Genomic DNA, 20,666 nt, shown 5'->3' on the forward strand with positions numbered 1-20,666 from the left:
TATGGAAGAAGCAGATTTCTCCCTATTCGAATCAACTTACAGCTTTTCTTGATGAGTGGGCGTGTATGTTGAAAACTACTGTCATTAGAAAATTCGAAACGATTGCGGAGAACGACTTTTTTTCATATCAATAAGTGGGCTCAAGTCCTTGAAGGCCATAAGAGCTCAAATTTCGATGAAAAGCTGGATAAATTTTGATTTATTACTGATTTTGAAGATGATGAGTTCAAATATTGATTAATTTTTTCGATACGTTCTCTCAAAACCTCCGCCCATGGTTTCAAGTCTCTGGAAAATCAGAAAAAGTCAAAAAATGTCGCTTTTGTATGAGAATTTTGCTATTTTCACTTCGAAATCGGTGGATGTGGAAGAAACTAAAATTTTAAAAATTCATGAATTTTGATAGCTCTATTATGGACGTTTTGTTACCATCGTTAACTTATTTAGCTCTTAAATTAGGTGGAAGGTCATGTGTCCCAAAATGTTTGCAAACATCAATTAATAATTTCACCAATTGGAAGAATTTTTTGTTTTAGAATTGGAATACTGTAATATTTGGGGCATGAAAGACTTGGTTTTGATTGAGGTGAAAGAGGGATGGGGTCTTTTTTTATGAAGGTTGGGTTGGGGGGGGGGTTGTACAATTTTTTTAAGCAGAAAAAGTTGACGTGGCAACAACATTTTTTAAAAATTATCGAAGTAGTACGTAATTTTATTTCTGGGGCATTTTAAACTTTGCCTTACTCCCTGCAATTTGCAGTGGTCCCCAAAATAATCCTACTATTTACAGATAAATATTAGCTTTTACAGTTTTTCAGTAAAAAAGATTGTCGAATCAAGCTAATTTTGCAGTTCGCGAAGATTTTGGTGCGCATAAATCTCCTCGAATGGGCCTCCTGAGGTTAAAATTTATTTTTCTTCGAGGTTCGTTTTTTATGTATTTTTTGGTTTTTGGGTTTAAAGAAGTCTCTGTGCGATGCCAAAATGTCGAAGAATTACTGAAATACCAATTTTCCCAAAATTTTCACGGTATTTGCCCTTGTTTCGCTGAGTTTTTTGCAAGATCCTGTGCTAAAAAATGTTGATATTTACCAAAAAGTTTCGAAGAAGTTTCACTTTTTTGCCAATTATAGTCGCCCTAAAGTTCTGCTTTTTGCCATAAATCGACTAAAATTCTCTGTTTTTACTAAAATTGCGAAATATGTTACTTTTTAAACTTTTTTATCACAAATTATCCCTCCCCTCCCCCAAAAATGACGTTTTTATTGTTATAAATTTTCAATCTTTGTGAAAGATTGCCAAGAAACCTGCCTTTCTTTGCTGAAACAATAATTTTTCTGCTAAACATCCACGGCAAAAAGCCTCGCGATTTTTCAAAACCAGGGTGTCTAACACTCCTATTTATCCTACAAAAGTCCTTTTTTTTTTGCCTATGACACCTTTTTGTCCTTTTAGTGTCCTTTTTTTTCCAAAATGACTTTTTCAAATTTTCAATTTTTCCCCCTTTTTTCCGGAATTTTAAACTTGTAGAAAAGGGTTCATTTGTCGACTTTTTTAGAACTTGAATTACACATTTTTGTGAGCTTCTGCCCTCGCTTCGCTCGGGCGATTTTCTCTTCTTTTTCGTCATAAGTGACTTATTGTTCAAATTCAAGAAATGTTCAAAGTTTGAATCAGAAAAATAAACTCCTCCTTCCTCACAGATTTTTTTTTACTTTTCAGCAAAACATGAGATTTTGAAATCAAAACTTTTAGCCTTGTTTTAATCGGGTTTGTTTGCTTTTCTTTTTCAAGTTTGAATTTTTCTTTTCTTTTTTTTTGAATTGGGGTGTTGAATCATCATTTAAATTTTCAAGATTTTGTAGCAAAATATAGGTAGCTTATTTCACAAAAAAAAAAAACATCGTTTTCATACCTCTCAAAATACTGAATTTCTAAAGCTTTTGAACTCGCTTCGCTCGGGCCCGTTAGCTTTTCTTTTTCCAGTTTTAAATTTTCAAAAAAAATCATAATTCAAATTTTTTAAATTTTGAAGCAAAACACGAATAATTCGTCACACATACAAACATCGATTTTGTATCTCTCGAACTCGAAATTATGATTTTAGAGGGCTTTTGCCCTCGCTTTGCTCGGGTCCGTTAGCGTTTCTTTTTCGGATTTTAAATTTTCAAAAAAAATAATTATTGGAATTTCAAAATTTTGAAGCAAAATAATAATTATACTTGTACTTGGTAACTCATCACACAAGATAACATAATTTTTTATATCTCCCAAAATGCCTTCTAATTTTTGAGAGCTTTCGCCCTCGCTTCGCCAGGGCCAGTTTGTTTCTCTTTTCCTTAATTAATAATAAATTCCGAACTTGAAGGAGAAATCTCGCCCACCCCCTTCCCCTCTTAAAAAATCCCAAGTGTTCAAAAACTGTCCTGTTAAAAGTCCTGCTAAAATTCCTTTGGCTAAAAACTTGGAATGAAAATTTTGAACCTCCCACATTGACAAAAATTTTGACACCCCCCCCCCCCTAGGAACGCCTCAAAAAATGCCATAAATGCTCAAAAAATGACCTGCTGAAAGTCCTACTAAAAGTCCTGTTCAAGTCCTTTTTTTTAATTTTGAAATTTTGTTAGACACCCTGAAAACACTTACCTACCTAAAGGTCGTTTTCACCAACACTTTTTAAACAATTGCAAATTTTTTCTAAAATTGTAATTTTTTTGCAAAAACTTTCAAAAAATGTTATTTTCTAAGAAAATTATTCAAAAATCTTGTTTTTTTTTCAAAAATTGCCTATAAAGCCATGATTTATGCTAAAAATTGCTAAAACGTTTTGTTTTTTGCTAAAATTGTCAAGGTTTTGCTCGTTACCAAAATTGTTGAAAAATTTTACTTTTTCGCCAAAAAAATACAATTTTTCAATTTTTTTGAAAAATTGCTCAAAATTCCAGTTTTTCCCATAATTTACCAAAAAGCGATGCTTTTCACCAAAAATGGCTAAAAATTGTCAAAGTTTTGTTTTTTACAAAAAAAAATTGACAGAAATTCTTGTTGCCGAAATACCTATTGATGAAATGACATGTTTTTTGCTAAAATTGTCAAAGCCTTGCTTTTTTCCCAAGAATTCTCTTTTTTGGTAAATTGCTCAAAAACTCTGTTTTTTTTTTTCAAAAATTGAAGGGTGTACAAATTAAACGATCATCGCAGCGAAAAAATGCAACTTGAAATTTTCAATTACCATTGTATGACGTGACCTGTTTATATTCTTGCTAATTCGAGGTCGCTGGGTTTGAAGTTCAAATATCTAACGATCTTTCGAATTCGGTCCTTCATTACCTCCTCAATTATAGTAACTAAATGCTCCATATGCTTCAAGTATTGAAAAATTCAATCTTTTTTTCAAAACGTTTAGCGACAAATTTCTTTTGAAAACAATAGCCTTAATTTTTTCAAATTTCTGGCACGACAAAATCCATTCAAAAAAAAGGACCTTCCTCTATTTATAACCTAACCCAATTCGAGACGATACGATACATTCCACTTCCCCACAATACGTAATTTTAAAAAGAAGGAAAAAACAATACTTCTTTTTAGGACAGGGTTGTGAATGCCATGGCGGAGGAGGAGATCATCATAAGGATGTAACGTGACGAATGAAAATTTCTACAGCTTAAACCGCAAATATATTTCAAAACACGTGCACACTCGACGCGTACAAGAGTATACGCGTAATATTTTGCGAAAAAGCCCCTACAACTACCCCGTTGCCCTGTTTGTACGAGTCCTATAGCCAGTTTGTCGTATATAAAAACGCGTATACGTGTATACTATAGATGTACGCACTACACACATACGAGTATGCTATAGAATGGAACGACACGCGTATATACGAGAGTTAAAATACTATATAGTAATTTTAATATAAAGTGCATGATTTTCTAGGCGAATCTGGGACCTTAGCATTATACACTGTGTGAAAAGTAAACGACGCGCGAGAACGGCGTTCTAGCGTAAAAACGACCGAGAAAATTGAGAGCCATAAATTATACGAAACGCTACACACTCACACACACATACGTACAATGTACATACGCAACACAATGAAAAACTTGCAACGAAAAGACGAGCTCGACGATCGTTTTCATTTTTCCTCTCGCCCAAGAGCCGGGCATCCTTTTCGGGTACTTCGCCCGCGCCCCCTCCCCCTCATCCCGTGGCCCTACCAACCCAGCGTATATATACTACGTGAATATGTCTTACGTCCTCCGGCGCGGCGCGGCGGCGAAATCGCTCTCCTTTTGGCTCTTTTTCGTCTTCTCAGCAGCCGAGACAAAAGAAAATAATTTCATAAGAAGAAACAGACCCTCGACCCTCATTCTCATCCTCATACGTACGTGAAAAATGTCGTCGTTTTCGCCTTTTTAACCTTCATTTGCGTATCGCTGTTTCCGATTTGCTCCTCTTTTTTTCACTATGTACCATCTTTCTCTCGCTTATACTCTTGCATCTTTTTCTATTTCCTCTCTTTATACATCATGCGAGCATTTCTTTCGGTATTTTTTTTCTCTTTGCACTTCGGTATTTCTCTTCGTTTTTTTTTTCATGTGCTACCTACCATTAGGTGTACGTAACTTATGCATGCACTGTATATTCTATCGAACTTTCAGTACCATCGTACGATCGTGTACTACCTATATGTAAGTAAATGGGACCTCATCATAGAGCAAAATGACGCGAACCATTTGAAAATGATAATATGTATCCGGCAGGCAGGCAGCGCAGCAGCATGAGGAAAGAGAGATGAGAACGAAAGAAAAATAATAATTTCGTACAGTTCGTTTCATATACTCAGTATTATATATTATACCTACCTACTACAATCGAGTTTCATTTCATTTCGCCTTCGAACGTTTCTTTTACGTCAACGAAATACCTTTACGAGGCGTCATTTTTTCCTCATTTTCTATCCTTTTTCCGTTTATATGCATATAATATGGATACTTGTACGTATTATGTGTGATTTTCTGGAATGAAAAATTTCATCGAAATTGAGACGAAAAAAGCAAACATGTTCGAAGAATTTGAAAAAACACCTTATCGTACGGATGCAAGAGCGAAGGATGGTAAAATTTTAATAAAAATCAAATTTTTTTCTCACAAATCATCAATCTTTTGTTCGATTGTGTGAATTACCGATTTACATTAATTCGAGTTCGTTGTGTTTAAATATTCGTCGGTTTATTGCATTCAATCGTGCAGTGCCCCCTCCCCTCCCATCATTCAAATTTTTTTCAATATCAAAATATTTGAAAAATCCAAACATTTTCTGATTTACCTTTGGGGGGGGGGGCTGAAGGTAAAAAAAATTGAATTTCTGATGAAAAATGTCGAACTTTTGAACCAAATACAGAAGTTTCCCAGAATTTTTACTATTTCCAGTGCTATTATCTTGGTCTAGAGCTAACAAACCGAATAATCCAAATCAGACTTGGGTTTCTAAGCCCCTTGAATAAAAAATTTCCCACCAAGGTCTTCCACGCTTCCAAGGGGACCAATGAGGAACGATGGAGGGGCCAAATCAAAATCATTGAAACGATATGTCACTCAATTTTTGATGTTTTTTTTCCATTTTTATCACCATTTTTGTGCTCTTACCAGTCTTATACCTTCCCCCTCCACCAACAGTTTTGCAGATTCCATCGCAAAAAAATTATGTAGGTCCACTCAATGAATTTTTGAAAAATTTTATTCTAGCTCTGAAATTTTAAAACTTTTTTCACATCACTTTTTGCAGCGATGCAAATTGATTTTCTCCTAATTTCGACAGTTTCGTGCAATGAAGTTCCAAAAGAAAATTACTACTGCTGGTGAAAAAAACAAACGTTCCTCACCCCCCCCCCCCCTCCCACTACACAGTTTGTCAAATTTGCCGAAAAGTCTCGTTTCTTGCCAAAAATTGCTACAAATTATCTTCTTTTTTTTTGAAAAATTTCAAAAATGCTCGCTTCTTGTGCCAAAAGCTGCCTAGAAATCGTGTTTGTTTGCAGAATGTTTAGTTGTGAAAGAGTCTGTTTTTTTTTCAACTAAAAAAAATCGAGAAAACATTACTTTCCTGTCAATAATTGCCAAAAAGTCAATTGCTTTTTGCTTTTGCCAAGAAATTGGGAAAATTCTCGTTTTTTCTGGAATTGCTGAGAAGCCTTGCTTTTTTACGTAAAATTTACGATGTTCTTCCAATTCTTCCATAAATTAATAGTCTTAACTTTTTTTTACTGAACACGGTGAACTGGCCAAAAATTGCTGAAAAGCCTTGCCTTTTGCCAAAGTTGCCATCATCTCTTGTTCAGCTAAAAATTGCAAAAAAGTCCCACCATTTGACTGTCAAAATTGCAGTACTTAATGACTCGTTTCTTTTTTGAGAAAAATCAGCTAAAAATTTTCGCTTTTTTGCAAAAAATTTTGAAAAGTATGTTGGACTTTATTCCAAAAAATTGCCAAAAAGTTGCCAAACAAATCTCACTGTTTCGCCAAAAATTTCCTAAAAGTCTCTATTTTTTAACGAAGGTTACGAAAATGCATAGGGTCATTCCATGCCAAATCGGCGGATTTTTGCACGAGGGGTCTTCGATTTTTTTCAAAATCAGATCATTTGTAGAGGTCATCAAACGATGACGAATGACGCAAACCGGACATTTTTTCGATTTTTTTTGACGGAGCTGTTACGCTTCAAAGTTCTCCAAAATGGCCGAAAATGGAAAATTTCAGTTGCAAATTGCTCCGGTTGTACGTGGTATAGAATTTTGAACTTTTTTTCAAATTGTAGTACTTTGAGAGGGTAATCGACGAGTGATGTCAAAATCAGTGTTGCCACTTTTAAAAACCTAAAAAAATCGATTTTAAAACTTATAATTCAAATATAACCATGATGTCCGCCAGTAAAAATTCTGAAAAAATTCTCAGTTTTAGTCCTTTTTATGTAGAATAACATATCAAAAAATTGGAGGGGCCTTTTTTTTTCATTTTCGAGAAAAAAAAATTACAAGTTTTACAATTGCTGCAAAAGTACCATCAGAAACCTAAAAAATGAAAATTTTTGCATTTTTAAAATATTTTACCAATGTGCAGACGATAATGTGAAAAAAATCCCCCTCCCCCCAATTTGTCGACAAATTGAAGAAAAATGCATATATTTCACTCTTGAAATAAAAATTTATGGCACGCAAAATGTCAATTCGTTGACAAATGGGGGGAGGGGGATTTTTTTCACATTATCGTCTACACATTGGTAAAATATTTTAAAAATGCAAAAATTTTCATTTTTTAGGTTTCTGATGGTACTTTTGCAGCAATTGTAAAACTTGTAATTTTTTTTTCTCGAAAATGAAAAAAAAGGCCCCTCCAATTTTTTGATATGTTATTCTACATAAAAAGGACTAAAACTGAGAATTTTTTCAGAATTTTTACTGGCGGACATCATGGTTATATTTGAATTATAAGTTTTAAAATCGATTTTTTTAGGTTTTTAAAAGTGGCAACACTGATTTTGACATCACTCGTCGATTACCCTCTCAAAGTACTACAATTTGAAAAAAAGTTCAAAATTCTATACCACGTACAACCGGAGCAATTTGCAACTGAAATTTTCCATTTTCGGCCATTTTGGAGAACTTTGAAGCGTCACAGCTCCGTCAAAAAAATCGAAAAAATGTCCGGTTTGCGTCATTCGTCATCGTTTGATGACCTCTACAAATGATCTGATTTTGAAAAAAATCGAAGACCCCTCGTGCAAGAATCCGCCGATTTGGCATGGAATGACCCACAATTTTTTGCCAATAAAACTCGAACTTTTTGCTAAAATCGTTGAAGTTCGAGTTTCATTGTCAGTTTTTCAATTGGAAAGTTTTATTTCGTAATTTTTTGGGCGTTAAATTCTGTTGAAAAGTTTTGTGGTTTTTTCGCCATTTTTTCTACGTTAGAATATTTGGCAGACCTTTTGTAAGTTTTTTGGTTAGCTACTTTTTCTAACTTTTTTGGTTACTAAAATGGATTTTTTTGGGGAAAAATTCAAAAAATTCAGAAAATAGGTATTTATATTGATTCAAAGGGTCATAAAAATGGTCAATCTGAGTTTATTTATGTAGATGCTGAATTTCATTTCCACTTTCATCGTACCTACTTTTAGCGCCCCCCCCCCCCCCTCTGAATACTGGAGGATTTGAAAATCCGCTAGAGCTTCCAGAACGATTCGAAATCATCACCAATTGACTCAGGATGTTGAAAATAGGGTGTAAACCAAATTTCAGCCTTTGATGCCAATTTGATCTAATTGATTTTTTCATGAGAAGTGGACCAGTCCAATTTTGAACTTTGCACCAATAATCAAAATGAAAAAAAAAATTCATTATCTAAAATTTTCTTCGATGATGCACGTATTTCGAGATCCTCTTTCTATTCCCCTCCCCTCCGCCCGTTTCAAAAATTTCTGTGCCTGTTGGGATACTTTCCTTGTTAAGAATTGAATCTCATTATTGCGAACAAATCGTTGACGCAAAGATCGGTGATGTGGTATCGTAGAAAAGTATTATCGCATCGTCGTATCGCATTAATACAAATGAAGCGATGTGTATTGGAAGCGGTGGCTGAAGTCCTCCTCCTCCCTCATGCTCCAAATGAAATTAAGAAGTTGACGCTTTGTTATGTTGCTGCGAAAGCTTTGTCACCGCATAATAAATGAAAAGTAATTTTAATGAAAGAAGTTGGAACGAGAAATTTAATTTATAGTTTTACGTATTCTGTGTTCGCTGTAGGTACGTACTTGTTGGTATACAGAGTTAAAAAGCAACCGACTATGTATATAGATAGGTAGGATAAAAGATCGACTATGGTGTAGGCGAATGATGAAATTCATCAGCCAGCAACCATCGAGCTTGACTTAATAAGTAAATGCACCGCTTGCTGTTGAATTTCGAGGCTAAGCTTGAAATTCAAATTTTTCTCGAGCTTTTTTTTGGGTAGTCTGGTCTAGTGTAAGTGTGGTTGGTTTTTGGTTTCAAAATTTATTGGTGGAATTTCGTACATAGTGCGTACAATTACGAAGAAGAATGGTCCAAGCGATGATGATGGAGGAGGAGGGGGTGTTAAACGCCGACGATATATATACCCTGGTCGTCGTCGTCGTCGCGGTGCAGATAAAGTTGTAGGTGGTGTAGGATGAGGAGGTGGGGTGGGGTGGGGGTGATGATGGCACAGAAGGCTATATATACGAGCAGCGTATCTTTTGTCGAGAGCTAAGCTATGACGATGATAGTAAGTATATAGCGACGAAGGACGTAAGACGCGTACGATATCAGTCCCATAGAGTGAGGGTAGAGTAGAGCAGGAGGGTGGATGAAGGAAACGATAATATTGGCGATGAGGAGGAGGAGGAGGAGGAGGAGGCAGAGCAGCAGGGACGACTCACCGACTCGAGTCGACGACAACAACGAGACCAAGGGTGGAAAAGGGACTCGCGTAAAGTTTGTCGCTTTCCGCCGGCTCTGGCTCTGGCTATACGGCTATGGTATGGTATGGCATGGCATGGCACACGCTGGATAGATTGGCCGACAGTGGCGGCATCACACAGAGGGCAGAGCTCTAGGTACGAGGGTAGAGGTACCACCACCGTAAAAGCTGCTAGGGTAAGTAAAGTTATATAGAGCGAGGGACGACGGCGACGATTAAAGATTATAAAGGAAGTCGAGAAGTGACGCGGTAAGAGAGGGTTCGAATCTTGCAACGAAACGAAAGGAGTAGTAATACGAAACTATGCCAGGAATGTGCAATTAACGCGCGCACAGTCACAAAGAAACACATACCCTGCTCGGCACGCTTCACCCTGCCCCGGCCCCCTCCTCCCCCGCCCCCGCGTCGACGAATGCGAAGCCGTTTTGTCTCTCATTTAGCCTCATCCCCCGATCACCCTTCTTCTTCTTCGCTGTGTGTACCTCATTTCAGCGCGCTTTCGCCAACATAAGCTCCAGCACAGCAAGCTCTCCGTAAGGTTTTTCTTCTCCTTCGCTTTTTTTTCTTCTTCTCCTTTTTTTCCTTTTTTTTTTTTTTAGCTCCAAGGAAAACGTGAAATGAAAAGAAATAAAGAGATATTTAAGAGGGTATTCCATTTTTAAAGCTAAACGTTTTAAAGTTTTCTTTTTTTTTTCTCACCCCTTTTGCTGCGACTCGCCAGTCTACTCTGACGCGATCTCGCGCTCGCGAAACGTTTTATTTTTGCGCGTTCGTTTCGCGTAGCAGTATTTTTTTCTTCAGCCCTCGCGCTTCTGTCGTCTGTATATACGCATACTTCTCTTTCATAGTGCCACTACTATATATTTTTTTTCTTCAACAAAAACGAATATTAAGAGTTAAATAAATTGACGCATTATTGGCGACAGCTACGGATCTCTGTGTGCTTTTTGCGCCCCCTCCCCTCCCCCTCCTCCCCGCTTTTGGGTATTTTTACTCCATCGTCGCCTATAATATAGTCTTTCGTTGCGGTTAGGAACGACGACGAATGTATTTTAATTCTGTAATTAAAAACGAATATCTAAAGGAGGTTTTTTTTTATTCCTTTGCCTTCTGTGTACCTTTATTTACCGCAGTTTCCTTTGAAACGAGAGCTTTTATTGCGAGAGTATTATATAAGTCGAGATTTTACGGAATTATGTACCGTGAAATGGAGCTTTTTTTTTTTTGGTTGAGGTTTATGATGTGTAATTGACGCTATCGTATGGTTGGTGGTTCGGTGTAAATGAGCTGAGTGAATGTTTGAGTCGAAATGATGAGGATTGGTTTTTCAGCTTCGAAGGGTCAACTTGTTTATTGAGTTCGAATTTTTGATCCTGATTGCAGATGATGATGCGTTATTTTGACGAGAGTACGGGTCATTGTGGGGAGGGGATGAAGGAGTATTTTGAAGAATAAAATGTATGAAAAAGAAAATAACCATCAGTTGAAAAGATTTGTTTCAAAAAAATCATTTGCGATTAGTAAATTTTGTTGACATTTCAGAAACAACGATTTAATTCGATTTTGTCAAAGTGATATTCCAAAAAGAATTCAATTTTTGGATTTGAAAAAATTTTAAAAAAAAATAAATAACTGACTGTACTGCTCACATTTAATGATATTTTGGCAATAAAGTCAATTGTTAAGAATTTTTTTCACAATGATTGATGCTTTTTTCTATGTCTACCTACAAGAATTTTGTTTGTCCCAGGGATATTATTATTTTTGAAATGAAGCCTGATTTACAATTTTGGCGGGAAATTGTTCAAGAAAAAATTTCCATGAATTTTTATAGAAATTTTATACATATCAAGGAAATTGAAAAAATTGTGTCAAATTTTAATATTGAAAAAACTTCTATCTTTGAACTTTGAATCTTTTTTTGTCAGAATGCAATTTTCTTTGGCCCTCGAGCAGTAGAAAAATGAGATTTCAGAGATATCAACTTGAGAAAAAATCTTTCTAAAAAATTGCTCAAGAACCGGTTATAAATTCTGAGTTTTTCACCTTCTCCCCCCCCCCCCCTCCACTTCCATAATGAAAAACTTTTCAACTTCATTTTTTCATTCCGTTGGAATTTGTACAGCCCCTCTTCCCCCCTTCCCACAGAATTCGTTGAATACTTGCAATAATTTTATAAATATTCACTTTTTCAATTTTTTTTTTCAAAGTTTCTTGATTCTGTTGAAAATATGTACTTTGAATTTTGATCGAAATGAAACGTTTAGAGACAAGGAGATTACATGGAAAAGTTGACAGAAAATTCAAATTTGAAGCAACATCCTCTTTCTTCCAAAATAATCTTGTAATTATAAACACCCTCCCCCCAAAAAAATGCTCTTATACCTAAAAGTTTTAAGAAATTCCTGTTGAGTGATTTTCCCAGTGTTTTTTTTTTTAATTTTCAATTTTGTAGAAAGTTTTCCATGAGAATTTTTAAAACATTTTTTTTCTTCTTATTCATTGATGATGAGTAATGCGGGGAGGAAGAAGGGCAAGAAGTGGAACGAATCGCCGACCATTTTCTCTCTCTAAAGCTCACTTCAAGCCAAAAAATTTCAGTCATTTCGAAAATTGGATGCAACATTCTTTTGAGAAAAAGCTACATTACAAGTAGATCGTTTAATTTGGAGAAATATTTTCTCAATTTTTTTTTTTGAAAGTCAATTGCATTCTTTGATATTTTGGTGAATCTTCTTTCCATATTTTTCTCAGATTTTTGGATTTTTTTCCTATTAGTTAAATTATTTTTCTCTATTGAAAAAAGTATTTTTATAATTTCTTTTTTTTTTCGTTTTTTAAAGTCAAGTGATGCTCTGTTCACTTCTGATCCCATCAATTTTGAAAGATTTATTTGACAAAGGTTGATGTTTTCTTTTTCTATACCTTTACCTGCCTACAAAAATTTTGTTTATCGGGATATTATTTTGAAGTGTAGGTTTATTTATGATTTTCAATTTTGGTGGGAAATAGTTCAAGAAAAAATTTCCACGAATTTTTATTGAAATTTCACATCAAAAGAAAATGATGTAAAAAATTGTGTCAAATTTCAGTGTTGAAAAAACATTGTGTCTTTGAACTTCGAATCTTTTTTTTCATGGTCCGATTGACCAAAAATTGAAGGAGATTAGAATTTCAAGTGGCAAAAAAATAAGATTTCAGAGATATCATCAAGTTGAAAAAAAAATTGTCGAAAGGATCACTCAAAAAACAAGCTAGGAATTCTGAGTTTGTCGCCCCCCTCCTCCCTCTTCTACAGAAAAATACTTTGCAAATGATTTTATTAGGCTTCGGTTTTCATTTTATTGGGATTTGTACCCACCCCCCCCCCCCCCCTCTCCTACCAGAATTTATGTGTCGAATATTGCTACAATTTTATAAAGATTCACTTTTTCAATTTTTTTCAAAGTTTCTTGATTCTGTTTAAAATATTTGGAATTTTTGTCTAAATAAGACGTTTAGAGATAAGAAGATTGCATCGAAAAATTGAGCGAAAATTCAAATTTGACGCACTCCCTTTCTCCTCTTAAAAAATGCTTTTATACATACATTTAAAAAAATTGTTGTTGAGTGATTTTTTTTTCAATTTTCAATTTGTAGAAATGAGAATTTTTGCAACTATTTTTTTCTCCTTATTGTTAAGTAAAAACAGAGGTTCTAAAAAAAAAGTCAAGTCATATCCAGGAAGGAAGAGAAGGAGAAGGAGGGGCAAGAGGTGGAACGAATCGTCGACTTTTATTCTCTCAGAGACGCACTCCAAGCCAAAAAATTTTCTATCTCTTCGAAAATAGGATTCAAAATTTTTTTGAAAAAAGCTAGTTCAATTTGGAGAATTTTTTTTCAATTTTGTTTGAAAATTAATTACATTTTCCAATATTTTGATGAATTTTCTTGCAATAATTTTCTTAGATTTTTTTTGTTTTTTTTCTCTATTATTATTGGTACAATTATTTTTCTCCATTGAATGAAATATTTTCACAGTTTGAATCTATAATTCAACTCGCGTGATTAAAATTGTTATCATTTTTAGTAGGAAAAATGACATCGATGCGTTAAAGTAATGGCCTCCAATTTCCAAAGAAATATTTTCTTCTTGCACGTATAAAATGAGGGAAAAAATATACATGTATTTTACGAATAGAAAAACTGCTTACAAATATAGGTAATGAATAAATGGGTCCTGTTTTATTTTTCTTCTCTTTTCTTTTTTTTCGATCTTCGCAGTACATACGTAGCATATTGTTCAAATGAAAATATCTTTTTTACGATCATCTTCATAAATATCTTTTTTACGATCGTCTTCATCGTCGGACATTTCTGGTTCTAATTCATCGTCCGTATCTTCGGGTTCTTTTTCATCCTCCTGTTTTGCTTCAACGAAAAGAAAATTTTTTAATTTTTTCAATATTCTCGTCTCTTAACTAGGTATGAAATTTACATGAAAGACGATGCTTGCTTACCTGCCACCATAAAGGTCTCCGGTGGAGGACGTGAAAAATATGCGTAGCTGACGGCGCCCACTACAATAGATATTGCGAGTATTGCACCTACGATGCCTATGATGATAAGTGAATCTCGTAGTGATCCGCTAGGCTGATTCGCTGGTTGTATATTTACGAGATCTGAAGTCGATAACTGCAGACAAAGTTCTCTGTTTTGTTTAGCTTTGTCTAGGGTATAATTTTGACACCGCAGCGGATCTTCCGTGGCTGGAACACGAATAATAAGTAGGTATATAAAATGAACGCGACAGTTTTTTGAATCAGAGTAATCTATTCGTAATTTGAAATTAATTCTCACCTGGTTTGGAACAATTGAGCGTCTTATTGAAGATGTTCGTTTCCGGTTGGTTAAGAATCAACTTGATCCATTTCTTTATTCTGTCACATTCGCAGTACATTTGAGGAGTCAACAAGTTATCAGCATCCAAAGCTAACATTTCGGCTCGACAGAATAAAGCGATCTTATCGACGTTGATTTCGAGCAGCGGATTGTTTCGAAAATCCACTACTTCGAGAGGTGGAGGAGGATCGGAGAGTTCGGGCATCGAAACTAAAGAGGTTTGATGAAAGTTGATCGATTTCAAAAATGGGTTCTGTTTGAGACTAAATTCGCTGTAACCGTACCCTGTGACGGTCAGATTTCTTAGTTGTGTCGGTAATATCCATAAATGATAGTTGCTATTGAATCCGTTGTACGATAGGACCAATTCTTTCAAAGTTGGTACGTTGAATAATTTTTCTGTCAACTTATCTCGACTTAGATCGGGAGAAAAACTCATAGCGCCGTGAATTCGCAGCGTTGATAAATTCTTGAATCTTGAAAAGTAATTTGTACTGAAGATGTGCCATGTTTGATCGTTAGAGATTGTTTGAAAGGTTAAAAACTGTAAATTAATCGTAGGTGTAGAGGTTGGTTTGTTTGGAGAATGTGTATTTTCGCGAATGACTAGTAGGTAGGTACATATTACGAGTAGATTATGATTATGATACAGAATGAATTCATTACCGTAATGCTCCTTGATAGATTACCCAAAGGTATGTAGTTTGATAGGCCAAAGGGTACGATATCAGCTTTATGATAACAATTGGCTGTCAAATTGGTTTCGGTATCGTTGTATTTGCAAAATGGATTGTTGTCTTGGATTCCATGACTACTTCTAATTATTACCATCAGTCCTGCGATGAAGTTATGCAGATGTTTAGATACGAATGTAAATATTTCGAAAAAATAGAAAAATGAAATGAACGCTTACCTAATAATAAATATACGCCATTTTTCATTATAATATATCGAGTATTCGATTATCATTCGTGGTTATCAATAGATTCGTTGAAAAAAATAATAGCTTTTGTACGAAGAAGATATCAGAAGATTTTTTGGAAAAACAAAAACACCATCCGAGTGTACCTTTGTTTTATGGAACCAGCAATTTTTGATTCGGGGTTTTATGGTTGAATCAGTGTTACCCGAAACGAGGAGCTTTGAGGGAAGGTTATGCCAATTTTAATGCATTCGATTTATTTATTTTTCAAAATGAATCAAAAATCTGTTCTTTGTACTTTTTTTAAAGTTTCTAATTTTTCATAGATAAATACTTTTTTTTTTTTTGAGGTAAAAAGAGGTAAAAAACTTGAAGACACATATTATAAGAATGGTTTACCCTGATGCAAAAATTGATAACCGTAACTTTTGATCAGAAACGATGCATGCAGAGTGGTGCGAAAAAATTACCAAAAGGTGTTGAAAAAGTCACATTTTTGAAAAAATAATTGCAATAATGTCAAGATTTAGTCTAATATTATGTGAAATTTGCCTAAAATGTCAGAAATAATGAAATTATGTAATGAAAAAAGTGAATTTAATACTGAAAAAAATGACGAAACTGACCAAAGAAGCGGGAAATATTCGCATTGCTGAGTTAAAATGTTGCAAAAATTGGTGGAAAATGTTTTAAAAGTTTATGAAAAGTTGCCACAATCATGTAAAATTTTGTAACAGTGTGTCAGGAATTTTGAGAAATTATCAAAACCTGAGTGAAATTCATTTATAAATGATGAAAATTTTGCTCAAAATATTGAAAAATTCAGTTGCTGTAAATTTTTAAAAAATGCAATGAAATAAGAATAAAGAAAGTATGAAATAATTTTTTTTTTAAATGATACGAAAATTGCTTTTAGTTGAAATGAAAAAAGAAGTCTATGAAATATGAACAAAAAATTAATCAAAAATGTAAAAAAATGATTCGAATGAGAAAATCGGTGAAAAATTTGAAAAACGATGCCAAATATCTAAATGTTTATGGAGTATTAACTACATATCACAGAAAATCAAGCGAAAAACTGGCATACAATTTTTTTAAATATTGAAGAATTGAGAAAATATTGTATAAATTATACGAAATATCGACAAATCAAATTTTAAAATTGGGTAGAAAGTTTGTAAAAAAAAAAAAAAAAATGTAAAAAATAACAGCGAAAAATTCAGTGAAATATCAAAAAAATTGTCAGATATTTCAAAGAGGTGCAATATACACTAAAAATCATCCAAAGTTACACTTAAATCGGTAATAAAAGTAGTGAAAAAGTTATTCCAAGTAAGTAGGTAAATTTATGCACTTTTGTGCAAAATAAATAAAATTGAGCAAAAGTGTGACAATTGAGTCAACTATGGGGATAATGACCTCAAAATTACAAATAAAAAGTAAAATTGACACAAAACTGCAATTTGGACGAGAAGTTTACTGAAAAAAAAAGTTTAAAATTGTGCGAAATCTAGCAAAAGTTCTCACAGAGAAATCAGCAAAAGTTACATAAAACTAATACGAGTATGTTGTCGAAAATTGAAGAAGTGTTTGTGCAAAAAGCATGCTTGAAGATTGCAAGTGGTGTAGAAAAGGTCAATAAATATTGAAAAAATTGCCTCAAAATGGTGGAAAGTCAACAAAATTATATGTAAGTTATAAAAACGATGAAAAAGTTGAAAAATTGAGCTTCAACAATTTGTAAAAAAAATTCGATGAATTGGCAAAATCCATGTGGAGTTGGTTTAAATTATTGAAAACGGTTTTAGAATGCTACAACCTTGTCGAATGATGCAAAAAATTGTAAAAAAAGCCAAAAGGTTCCCCGAAAGATATTGAAAATTTGAAAGTGATGGGAAATAAACGTTGAAAATATTTAAAATTTAATTAAAGACCTATCGTAAATTTTTTTTGGAAAAATTGATAAAAAATGATGTGAAAATTTTTCAAAACTAAGATGAAAGTTTGTAAAAGTTGCTTAAAATGAAGAAAAATTCACCTGAATGTAGGTAATTGAAAATCTAAAACGATGTAGAAATAATGGAAAAGATTCAAAAAAATTAATAAAATGAAGAAAAATCCAAAAATTATTCGGAAAAATGATGTGAAAAATGTACAAAGTCAAGATAAAAGTAAACTAAATTTTTAAAAGATGCTGAAACATTGTAAAATATTTTAAAAATCGCAGAAAATACCGAATTTGGAAACCTGAGTGATGTAAACAGACCGTCCGATCATCGTTGAAAAAATCGATCAGTCTTTTTGATCATAAATTGATATAGGCCGATATAGGTACATACTCAAAAATCAAGTAATCGAAAATATCGATTTTTTGAAAAAAAATGAATCGATTTTGGGCCTTTGATCGATTAATCTTCGATCGTGGTCGATTTTTGATTGTAAGAAAGTTGATTTTTCGTTTCGAACACGTTTAGTCGGGGCCCACTTAAGGATAAATTGCACCCCCCCCCCGTCAATCCTCCGGGACAACTTTTTTCTCAAAGGGGGAGTCCTAAGGAACATTTCTAGCCCTTGTACTAAAAAAAAAAGTGGCCCTACTTACAAAATGGCGGCCATTTTGATTGACAGGTCAGCCGAAATCGCAGATTTTGCGTTCCAACATAGGACTTGCTCAACATGTTTCAAATTGTACAAAGGTAGAGCTCGAAAGATCAAGCAAAAGTTTATCACCTGTCAAAATTTCAAGTGCCAACGTGCGTTTTTCGATTTTTGGTGAATTTTTGAAAATCAAATTTAGGCCAAAAATATGGAAAAAAATCAAAATTTTACCAAATTGACCAAGAAAGCTGAAATTTTGGATATACCCTATTTTCGACATGCCAAATCGATTGGAAACTGTTTCAAACCGTTTTGAGCAGTTCTGGAGCCTCCAGTAGATTTTTGAAACTCGAAATTCCCACAAAATTTCACCAAAATGGAGTTGGAAAGCTGAAATTTATTCTGCAAACTAATTTCAATACGCTACGAAGTCAACTGCAGGGGAATTTCAAGTCGTTTTGGAGCCTCCAGCGATTTTTTGAAAATTACTGGAGCCTTCAGTAGATTTTTGAAACTTTAGTCTTTAAATGTTCACAAAATTTCATCAAATGGAGATGGAAAGCTGAAATTTACTCTACGCAACAATTTTAACATCCTCTGAAGACGACTTCAGGTAGGTTCAAATCATTTTGGAGCCTCCAGCGCCTTTTTGAAAATTACTGGAGCGTCCAGTAGATTCTGGAAACTTGAAATTCCCGCAACATTTTATCAAATGAAGTTGGCAAGCTAAAATTTTTTCAATACGATATGAAGTCGACTACATGGCGGTTTCAAATGGTTTTAAATGGTTTTGAAGCTTCCAGCTACTTCTTGGAAATTTCAATTTTCCAAAAAACACCATAAGACCTCTCAAAAAGTGACTGGAAGCTCCAAAGACGAGTTCGTAGCGTATTAAAATTAGTTTGCAGAATGAATTTTGACTTTCTAGTTTCTACCTGCGTTTGATGAAATTTTTAGGAAATTTAAAGTTTCATAAATCTACTGAAGGCTACAGTAATTTTCAAAAAATCGCTGGAGGCTCCAAAACGACTTGAAACTCCCCTGCAGTTGACATGACTTCGTAGCGTATTGAAATTAGTTTGCAGAATAAATTTCAGCTTTCCAACTCCATTTTGGTGAAATTTTGTGGGAATTTCGAGTTTCAAAAATCTACTGGAGGCTCCAGAACTGCTCAAAACGGTTTGAAACAGTTTCCAATCGATTTGGCATGTCGAAAATAGGGTATATCCAAAATTTCAGCTTTCTTGGTCAATTTGGTAAAATTTTGATTTTTTCCCACATTTTTGGCCTAAATTTGATTTTCAAAAATTCACCAAAAATCGAAAAACGCACTTTGGCGCTTGAAATTTTGACAGGTGATAAACTTTTGCTTGATCTTTCGATCTACCTTTGTACAGTTTGAAACATGTTGAGCAAGTCCTATGTTGGAACGCAAAATCTGCGATTTCGGATGACCTGTCAATCAAAATGGCCGCCATTTTGTAAGTAGGGCCACTTTTTTTTTGAGTACAAGGGCTAGAAATGTTTCTTAGGACTCCCCCTTTAAGAAAAAAGTTGTCCCGGAGGATCGACCGGGGGGGGGGGGTGCAATTTATCCTCAAGTGGGCTCCCCGACTAGTTCGATTAAATTTGGAATTTGATTGATCGATATTTTTGATCTGGAAGTGTCTGTTTTCAAGACTGAGCTAAACTTACTTTTTTCACTTCGTTGATCATGTTAGGATCGAAAAACGTAACTAAATCGATTTTTTGGGTTTGATTAATCGATTTTAGATCATGATCGATATTCGATCGAGAGGCTTAGCAAACATTTTTAAAATGAAAGTGGTTGTTCAAGTTTTCAAAACAAGGCGAAATTTTGTCAAATGTTATAAAAATTGTACAAAATACCGATAAAGTTTCCTAAATGTAATTTAAAATCTTCAAAGGATATGAAAGTCGTTGAAAATATCTGAAAATTTATAAAATATTATGAAAGAAGTGGAAAAAATTCGCAAAAGTGGGGTGAATAATTTTCAGAAAATAGTGGTAAGAACTTTTCTGAATTGCATGAAATTTCAGCGAAATCTTCTGGAAAACAAAGTAAAATTTATTTAAAAAATTGTTAAAATAACCCAAAAAAAAAAATGATGAAATATTATCGAAATAACTCAGTAAAATATTAAAAGTCATCCAAATTCTACAAAAATGCATTAATTCGTGAAAATTTTTCAAAAATAGGTGAAAATAGGTATTTATTTGAAAATCGTTGATTTTGAGCAAATGTCATAAAAAAATTATGATTATCATAATATCTGGCGACTGAATCGAAATATTACGTTATCTTGACCACAATACAGCCTACTTTTATTGATATTGACTAATTCATGTGACAATAGATCTAGTAGTAAGTGTGAATATAAAATTAATGCAAGCAAATTTTCAATCACCGCATTGTGTAAATAGATAATAGAATCAACTCTTGTCTCTCTATATAGGTAGTGTCTCTAGATCCATATACTCGAAGATATAATCCAAAACAATAGGGTTTAGTTCAACGATAATTAAATATCGCTTAGCTCACGTGCTAAAAAACAGAGACAGACAGATGTCTCGCTCACCTATACATATAGTCTAATCGCGTTCTTTATGCGTAATACGTTATAATTATTACTTACGCGAACACATTACTCGCTTTCTTTTCGCTTTTTGTTTTTTTCAAACGAAAACAACGCACAAAAAAAAATGCGACGCGATTTGTTTTGTCATAGGAAAAGATTTTTTTTCTTCA

At 34.0% G+C, this 20,666-nt stretch overlaps 2 protein-coding genes across 10 annotated transcripts in view; one reads left to right on the forward strand and one right to left on the reverse strand.

The window, feature by feature from the left end:
- scalloped (TEA domain transcription factor 1 homolog scalloped) overlaps positions 1–20,666 on the forward strand; it is a 183,960-nt gene that overhangs the window by 142,169 nt on the left and 21,125 nt on the right. The gene's annotated exons all lie outside the window — the stretch shown is intronic.
- On the reverse strand, positions 13,778–15,317 carry LOC135843398 (uncharacterized). The gene is made up of 5 exons (XM_065361269.1): positions 15,290–15,317; positions 15,043–15,212; positions 14,335–14,920; positions 13,995–14,243; positions 13,778–13,905 (listed from the first exon to the last, which is right to left on the reverse strand). The coding sequence occupies exons 1-5, from the start codon at positions 15,315–15,317 to the stop codon at positions 13,778–13,780; spliced, it is 1,161 nt and encodes a 386-aa protein (XP_065217341.1).

The sequence above is a fragment of the Planococcus citri genome, chromosome 4 (assembly GCF_950023065.1).
Source record: "Planococcus citri chromosome 4, ihPlaCitr1.1, whole genome shotgun sequence".
Lineage (NCBI taxonomy): Eukaryota > Metazoa > Arthropoda > Insecta > Hemiptera > Pseudococcidae > Planococcus > Planococcus citri.